At 34.3% G+C, this 9,681-nt stretch overlaps 1 protein-coding gene across 1 annotated transcript in view; it reads left to right on the top strand.

Annotated features, from left to right (window-relative positions):
• Window positions 1-1,809: 1,809 nt before the first annotated feature.
• The window catches only part of LOC149542644 (NAD(P)-linked oxidoreductase superfamily protein), a 116,705-nt gene continuing 108,833 nt past the window's right edge, over window positions 1,810-9,681 (top strand). The window contains exons 1-3 of the mRNA XM_089797530.1: window positions 1,810-2,068; window positions 2,406-2,497; window positions 2,589-2,629. Of these exons, the coding sequence (XP_089653656.1) occupies window positions 1,825-2,068; window positions 2,406-2,497; window positions 2,589-2,629 (377 nt within the window). The 5' untranslated portion in view covers window positions 1,810-1,824. The remainder of the gene's footprint in view (window positions 2,069-2,405; window positions 2,498-2,588; window positions 2,630-9,681) is intronic.

Here is a 9,681-nt window from a genome sequence, read left to right as displayed (position 1 = left end):
TACTATTTTTAGTGAGAGCTAATAAGATTTCAATTAAATAGTATTCTTCTATTTCAAAAAATAACACAAAATGTTCAAACTTTATAAAGAATTTAAAATTTAAAAAATTTCTTGAAATGATAAAGTGTGGTGTGACATCTTCTTTTGTGATATTTTCAATGGAAAAAATAATAATTTAATTTTTCTTTGGTTTTTTTATTTCAAAAATTCATTTTCTCCCTTAAAACAAATAAAAGTTTAAAGTTTATAAAGAATTTAAAACTTCAAAAAATTCTTGAGTAAACATATTTTATAATTTTTTATTAGTTATGCCAAAGGCAAGAAACTATAATATTAATTGTAATCTCATTTTTAATTAAGTTGTCCAATTATGACCATTTATTTTTCAAAAACTTTCCATTCTATATAGTTTTCATGTATTTTCAAAATTTATTAATTTTATTATAAAATATTTACATCTCATCTTATTGGTTGCAACCTACTATAGTCATGAGAGGAGCTTTTATATTTTTGTTTCCAAACTTGCTTTTATATTTTTGTTTGCAAACCTTATAGGTGATAAGACAATTCATGCAATAAAATAGATAAATGGGACAATATATTTGACAAGTGGGACAATATATTTCACAAGATGTGAATATCTTTTGTATATTCTCACACATTTTATCTTGAGAAATTAAATGTTTATTTACATGTTACAGGAAATGAAATGTTTTATTTGGTGGGTGTTTGTTATTATTATTTATTTTGCAATAAAGGAAGTGCAATATTTTTATCATATTAAAATAAAATATTTTAACTAATTAAAATATTTTTATCATAGATTAAAGTTTTATTTATAAGAGAATTGCAAATGTAATAATCAATGTTAATCACGTCTCCACAATCAACAATGACAAAAGGTAAACCACATAATTTAATAGAGCAACCAATTGAAAGAAAAATTAATTCAGTAGTATTTAATATATCACACACAGATATCTAATTCAATTCTTCCCTACTATTGCAACAAAAGAATAATAATTATGCTCCACCTTTCTTCACTCCAACTGAATAATGATATGTACATTGTAATAATAGAATGCAAAATAATTAGAATACTTATGCTTTTTACTATACTAGTCCAAATATGTAAAATGCTTCAACTCCAAGAATGTAAATTAAAGATAAAATCAAATATTAGTATGCTATAATTAGTTATGGTTATTTTGTGAAAGAAAAACAATGTCAATGTTATCAGACCACAACATTAGCTACTTTAGCATTTCTGATCTCATCTTCATAATTTTTCCAAATGTATGATAGTTATACATAACAATACATTTAAAAATATGCAATGTATCTAATCAATGTATTACATAAAATGCATTGTAAAATAAAACCACAAATTTCATCATAAAACCATTTCAATATGTACTTTTACTAAAATAATATTTACCACCATGTTTTTACTAAAATTAGATCTTCCACCTTACCTCATGTCCCATCGACAACTAGATGCTTTGCATCCTTGTTACACCTTAAGCATTCCCGACGAACTAATAAGTTCTTTACTCCCCCTATGCTACCATGCCTCTAAAAAAATGAGGAAGGAGCCTCAATTCACAACTCACATCCCACCAAAGCCCGAATTGGCACTTAGAAAGAACGGTATGATAGGTTCACTGTGTCAAGATTTAGAGCATTCACCTTGTATGACGTAAAGTAGCAGACGTTGCGAAATAATGGCCAGGAGAAACGATATAGAATGTGTGACAAGCATTCCTCAATATTGTGTTGAATATATACACCAAAATTCTGTAGCAGAGTGGGCTGGGAAGCTCCATGGCGCTCACATTTTGCACTCATCCTAATTTCATATTGAAACAACGTATAAACCACATAAGAAACATGCGACCAGTTGGCAAAAACCATGTCGCGAAAGTTAGTGGTGGAAATGAGTTGAGCACAATGGAGAAAGAGACGGTGACGGTGAAATTGGGAGCATCGGAATTAGAGGTCACCAAGCTTGGCATTGGTGCCTGGTCATGGGGCGACACCACTTTTTGGAACGATTTTAGCTGGGATGGTATGGTATATGGAATCCTCTGCAACTAAATATCTCTTTCACAATTACCCACTCAATCTTTTAGGGGATTCCTAATGGTTAATATAGTACCTGTTGAATTGGGTAATCCTGTTTATCATGAAATGTCCACTTGCTAAGTGATTGAATTTACTTTTCGTTTGCAAAATCTTTAGCCGAAGTTTTATTTATGATGTACTCAGTTGTGGAGATACACAGCTCTTGCTACTTTGAATATGTTTTTAGTTTTGGTGGAGTTTGAATTCAAGATATCCAGACTTGTATCTGGTGTAGACAGATTACTGAAATGACACTTTTGCGTGTGAATCAATGAATGCAGACCGTAAGATGAAAGCAGCAAAGGCGGCATTCAATGCCAGCGTGGATGCTGGCATTACATTTTTTGATACTGCAGAGGTGTACGGTTCCAAGGTTGGGGATATCTACAAGCACCTTTTTTATTTTATTTCCATGAAGGTGATGTTTTGGAAGAGATGGATTGATGTATTTGTCAATGCTGCAGCTGGCATTTGGGGCGGAGAATTCAGAAACTCTGTTAGGAGGGTAACTACTTCAATCCCGTTCACCCATTTAGTTCTTGTAAGATCGATTTCTTCACAAAGAATAAAATTTTCACAAAAAATAAAAATTTACCTCGTATCTCGTACAGCACTAACCTCTGGTACTAGTACACTATGTCCCCATGTTGCTGCTTAAATCAATTTTGTGCTTAAATTTAATTAGTATAGTGTTCCTATGCAAAATAAAAATTGTAGGAAAAGGAAAATTTAAAATCTTTTCCTAGTTTTGTAGAGCGGCTATTTTTTAGCAAATAAAAATAAGTTGTGGGAAAAGAAAGGGGGGCTAGACATAAGCAGTGGCTGCTTATTGAAAAAAGTGATGCGTCTTCACTACATTTTTTTCATACCCTTTTTATTTGCCTATATTTTTGTTTTCAGAATTATTTGCAAGAGAAATGGGAAAAAATTGATTTAAAAATAATATTTAGAACACTGCTTAAAATTAAGCAGCAAATATTATGATCCATGGGGCCACTAGCTCCACAAATTGTGCCACAAAACAATGAGCAACTGCTGCTAGCAAAAATAAGCCAAGCTGCCGCATAGGGACTTGCTCGTAGAGTCAATTAGGGTGATGTATCGTTGAAGTTAATTTGTATCTGTTTTTCACACAAAAGGATGAAATAATGTAACTTTTAGCTTGATTTATTCCAACCAGTATAACTTTCTAAGGACTTTTGAATTTTCTCTTTTTAGAATTTGAAACATTGTCAAACAATTTTGATTGAAGTGGCAATAAAGGTTTTCAAAGAAGACACAACGTATACAGCTGGCCTAGAACAGAATGGACATGGCTATCCTCTCTACAAATTGTTCAGTTGACTGATTTTCAAAAAATTGAAAACATCATGGATTTTTCTGAAAATTTCAGCATTTGATCTTCATGATCTGCATAGTTTGTAGTCAAAAGCAACAAAAAATTTGGAATAAAATCACTCTATTTTCATGAATCTAGAAAAAAAAAGTTTGACTTTGTTTTGTCTTTAGTGCATTTTGTTTGGAGAATAGCCTATCTCAAACAGAACAACCTCAAAACAGCAAACCGCAGAGCATAAAATGAAAGAAAGACCAAGAAAATATTACAAACATTTTCTTGAGGGTATCAACAGCTTCCAGCTCAGCCTGGAAGAAGCTTTGTTGAAGTTCTTGATGCTCCTTAGATTTTTTTTCTCACTCTTATTGTTTTACTTTACTTTTTGGCAGACATCACAGGACCACAATTAAGATGCCAAAAGCCTTAAAATATGAACCAAAATTTAGTTTTACACCATGAGAGTACCAACACGCATAGTTATATATTGCCTCTTATGTCTAGAGGCAAATTCAGGAACCGTAAAAGATAAGCCTCAAAGTACTTCCCACTTGCCGAATATTGAAGTAGTGAACTTATGTTGAGGCATCTTGAAAACTTATGTCGAGGCATCTTGAAGAGGTCTTTTGGCTCTTCTTGAGGGTTAGGATTTGCCCATAAGTCCTGATTGCATGTGTACCAAGCCTTTAGGATATACAGGGAGTTGATCTTTTGCGCAAATTCTCTTGAGCTGGCCTTCAGTGTGCAATTTGAATGCTTTGTTTGCTAGCATTTTTGTGGCATGATCACGGAAGTTGTTTGCCTTTTTGGATAATGAGTTTGATACCAATTGCCAAGTTTGCTTCTATTTATAGCATGCGCGTCTCATTCTATCTAGCTAACTAAGCTCCAACCAAGAGCTAAATGGTTTATCCATATTTTCTGAAGCTACTTCATAGTGTTTGAATATTTTTAGATGAAATTACCTTTGCAATTTTGGAGTATTCCGTCTATCCTTGCTCTCCTTAAGTTCCACTCAGAAGCACCATCAATATAGAGCTTATATTAATCTGGGTGAGGGAGGCTTTGGAATATAAATCAGTCTTAGATATATCAGGAGCCACTTTAGAGTAGAAGGCATTGCTCCAATTATATGTCAAACTGTTGCTCAACATGCTTGTGGAGTCAACATTATCTGTAGATTTTTTTTGGTATATCAACAATCATTTTAATAGGGCTTTGATTTGCTGGATTACTAACTCCCCTATGTGAATATGTGTTCTTAAATGTCCTTGCATTGTGTTCAGTCCACAAACACCAGGAGAAAAAACCTAGGGCCATTATATGCACCCTGAGGTTTTTTCATTTTTCTTTGTATTGCTTTTTCAGCGTGGATATATGGGTTTTTGAAAACTCGGGGTTTGGAGTCGTGTCCAAGTAGCATGCCAATATGGCTATATTGAAGATACATAAGTATAATAGGAAAAAAAAATGACATATGAATTTAATATTCTGCATACAGTTTGTGCATTATCGAAGCAGATTCATTCTTGTTTCTAAAGACTATTGATTGCGAGAAGCATAAAATGCATAAGCAACTAGAAAAAGATGCTTGGTGATGCAGGCCGACATCAATTTCCATTTCTGTTTCTTAGTTTGCTTCCTTCAGCTTAACAGTACCGAAGGGTGTAAGCTGAAGCCATTATGCATTCTCTGAATTAGTATACAGTCATATCATCTTCTCATCTTTGTATGATAGTAAAATTTGTTAGTTTCTAAGAATCTCAATTAAGGAAGAGATCTGCGAAAGATACTATTGCCTCATGCTCTGAATTGTATGTATCTATCTTAGTGGGAGCTTAAGTTATTTAGTCTTATAGTAATCAATAACATGGGAAAAATCTTGTAATTGTTGGGCATTTTGAAGTTCAATTTATTTAGAGTTACATTGTGCGGGGGATACCCATGCTGATGATTCTTCTAAAATCTTACTCTTACTGCTTGCTCTAATTGGTAATTATCTGCCATATTGGGAGCTTACATTAATCAAGTCTTTCAGCACTCTAAAAAATGGGCAAATTCTTGTGATTGATGGGAACTTTGAAGCTCTTTAGCTAAAATTTAGATAGTGGAAAATGCTTATCCAAACAATCCCTCGAAAATCTTATTCTTAAGCCAATTACCAGCTTTCCAAGTGAGTTGTTTCTGGAGAAATTTTGTTCTCATTTCAAATGTGTTGTAATTCTTGACATTGGTTGTTGTCATAAAACCTATGTTCCCCCGAGTTTCCGATACGGAGTCGATGGGGGATGGCGGGACGGGTTTTTGCGATGGCAAATTTTTTTGACAATTTTGAGGACTGAGGGGGGACAACAAACGGGGACGGATATATATATATATATATATATATATATATATATATATATATATATATATATGGAAATTTTAAAATATACATTGAAATTTGCAAATATACATGTCATTCATATGAAACTAAGCATAAAGCTTGTCATTTAAACATTATAGAACCATAACATACAACATTTGAATGCTATATAGGAAATAATATCTGATTTTAGTACCCAATTGTCAAAATGCATATCAATATCAGTGAACACTGAACAATGAACATTAACAATTGTCAATATCATAATGTCATAATGATAGGCATGATAAATCTAAAAATCAAAATCAAAATATGCCCAAAGCTATAGGCCCAAACTGTAGAGGGCTGCCATAAAATAATAAGTATCAATGTATCATAATCATGTTCATGTTCAACATAAAAAACAAAACATAGAAAAATGAAGTAGATTGCTGCTCCTATTCTGCCTCTACTGCCATGGCATCAAAATCAGAGTTCCCCTCACCATCATCCTCCACAGGAAGTGTAGTCTCATCTAATGGAACCCCAACCAATCCTAGTGCTGTGTCATCCTCATCTATTTGGGCCACATCCTCAGGCTCAACATCCCATCACAAAGTTGGTGTCTGCCTATGCTCTGGAGTCTGACGATGGGCAAGTCGAAGAGCATGATGCACTGTCACTAGCTTCTCCGCTCTTTTAGAGGTAAGTCTGTTCCTCTTGATAGAGTGGATATATGGATATGTGGACCAATTCCTCTCTGTAGCTGAGGAACTAGCTACTTGTGCAAAGAGGCGACTGGCAAGTATTTTTAACTCAGGTGTATCTCTCCCATGCCAGTTCCACCATCCAATAAGATCTCTTTGTGCCAAAACAACTTTATCCAACCTTGCTTGTGGCTTACCCAAGTTTGGGCCACGAAGGTTGGTGAAGTCAAGGAACTGTGCACGAAGAGTAGAGGCATATTGAGCTGAATACATCTTATCAATTGCTCTTGTGAAACCATCCAAAACCTTAGGATTATCACATGAGAGGCCCCTTCCACCCAACTATGCATACCATTTGGGATTTAGAGCAAAGGCTGCCATATGAAGCAGGGTATTTATTATGTTCCACCCCTGCGTCATAATAGGCTTAATATGCTCTTCATAAAACTCCAATGTAGGATCCTTTGCTGCAACAATTCTCTTCATCTTCCTCAACATGCTAACAATAGTCTCATAGATCTCTCCCAAACTAGAAGCATCAGTATCAACATATCTAATGACATCTATAATGGGTGCTATGACAGAGCAAATATATTTACAAGATACAAACAAAAATAAAATCAGAATTAGAATTTTAAGAATTTTAAAACTATTAGTAGGAAAATCTGCAAGCAAAAGACTAATAGCAAATTTAAAAATCAGCAACTTACTTCATTGTGGACTACCAACTCTCATCAAGGATCCTTTGCCTCACCGCTTTTCCTTCAGAGGACTTAGAATTAGACCATCGTCCCCACTCTGGATTCACCAGCATTGATTGAAAGGCCTCATACACCTCAATCATCCTCTCCATCAAGATGAAATATGTGCAATACCTATAGCAACAATTATAAATTAAAATATTAATAAATAAAAAATTTAAACTTAAACATTAATGATTAAAATTTAAAACTAAAAGCATCACATGTAAGTAAACTTATAAATAATTTTTTTAAATAACTTAAAGTTAAAACAAATTAAAAGTAAACTATAATTAAAATTGACATAGCTTGTCTCGGTTGGTTTGAGGAATTCCTTAGAGAAGAACCTGAATAGACCAAGTGAAGTGTGGTGGTTGCAAATAAACATTTACACTTCTCTAGCTTCTAGCACTGCCTGTTTCACCCATTCAATCTTCCCTATGTCTTTCAATGCATTGTTCAAGGAATGAACACCCAAGGGGTCCAAAAGATATTCCTAGAAGCACCCTCTATCATCAAACCGGCTAATTTGCACACAAGTGCAGAATTTGTGATAACCTATACAACACTAGATGACCCAATCTCCTTTATGGAATCTCTCAAAATGGTGAACTGGAATTTTGCATCCTTCTTCTTTCCTGAGCTTTCAAAAAATAAGAGCCAGCAGGGGATGTGACAATGATATTGATGAGTGACCAATGTCTAACATCAGTCCACCCATCCATCACAATAGAGCAGCCCGTCCTAACCCAAGTGTGTTTCATATCTTCAAATAACAAAGCAACCTTTGAGTACTCTTCATCTCGGATGGTGGTTCGTAGCTTATGCTCACCAGGGGGTAGAATTCATGCTTAAAATATCTTTCACCATTTGTTTATAGTAAGTGGAACGGGTTGCATTATATGGGATACCATTAGCAACAAAGAATCTACTAGAGGATGCCTCACACTTTTCCTTTGCTTGTGTATTAAACATACTTTCCACGGAGCCCTTCTCACCATTACTCATCTTTCTTTTCCCTCTAGACTCAGCAGGGCTGCCACTAGTACCAATGGCGGATGACATATGCCTAGATGATTGTGAGGGAATAGATGGTGATGTCACTGTCAAATTTTGCCCCTCCATTTGAGCCTTTAAGTGTAGCCTTTGGCATTCTAATTTTTGTTCATCAGTCAAGTTAGGACAAGCTTTGACTCCTTGGCATGAAAGACCTAAAAAGTGTGATATCACTCTTGTATAGCTGCCTCTAAAATCATCAAGACAAACATGGCAATCCCACACCCTAGTCCCTCCTGAATTCTTTTTATCTTTTGGCCGAGGTGTGACATATTGGAGAAGAGGTTTTTTCTTATTGAATGGACTCTTTGCGAAATTCTTCATAATGGTGGAAGGGCATGTAATGTCCCCGTTTTGGTGGTAATTTGATTTAATTAATTTAATTAATTAAGTTGTCCAAAATAATGAATATTTTATGAGGATAATTAATTAATTATTTTAATTAAATAAATAAGTGGTATTAAGTTAATTATTTATAAAGTTATCAAATAAATAAATATTAAAAAGGTAACTTTATATTTAATTAATTTAATAAAGTGACTTGAAAAAATATCTTATAAAGTCACTTAATACATAAAATAAAAAGTGTTCTAGAAGTTCTTAGTAACTTCTTAGAAAATGATGCTTTTAGAAGTCCTTAGTAACTTCTTAGAAAAGTAAATAAATAGAGGGCTTGGCCTCTCATTTGGAGAGATGGGATTTGGTAACTCAACTACATCTTCTATGAGCATTTGTGGAGCCTGATAGTCTGCAAATATTCAGCATAATCCTTGAGAACGATACCTCTCAAGAGATTGCATAACTGAGGAAGTGAAAGACCTTCTGAAGGGTTGCACTTTGGAAGTCGTATTCAGCCATTTTAAGTTGAGCTTAATTTGTATACTCAGACTACCTGAGGGTTTGAGTTTTTAAAAGCAGTTCGAAAAAGCGGATCCGAAAAAGTAGTCCGAAAAAGCAGATCAGAAAAAGCAAAGCAAAAAGGCAGCATTGGAGAAAATTATTACAGCCATCTACGATTAGGTTCTTTTGGATATTACATGCATTGTTCTTATCATTTAGATGCATATTAGGAGGTAAGGCTATGTTGATGCGAATTTTGTATCACTTACATAACATATTAGGATTTGAATATTCAATATGGGATATCAAACATGCAACTCCTCTCTTGAAAAGTTATTACTCATGAAGCCATAAGCAATAGCTCCAATGTTCCTTACATTGTTGGATACTTGCTCAGTTTTATCGAAGTGATTTGCTGGTAATCATGTAGGCGGCCTTACGCTATTCATTCGAGGATGACTTGAACTTTGGTGGGATGAAGGTGGTGGTGGCTTGGTTTGTGAAATGTGCAGAGGCAGATGATGTTGATAGTGGTGG

This window comes from Cupressus sempervirens, chromosome 8, assembly GCF_028749045.1.
Source record: "Cupressus sempervirens isolate cs-2001-9-10 chromosome 8, ASM2874904v1, whole genome shotgun sequence".
NCBI lineage: Eukaryota > Viridiplantae > Streptophyta > Pinopsida > Cupressales > Cupressaceae > Cupressus > Cupressus sempervirens.
This window is presented reverse-complemented; position numbering and strand designations above follow the sequence as displayed.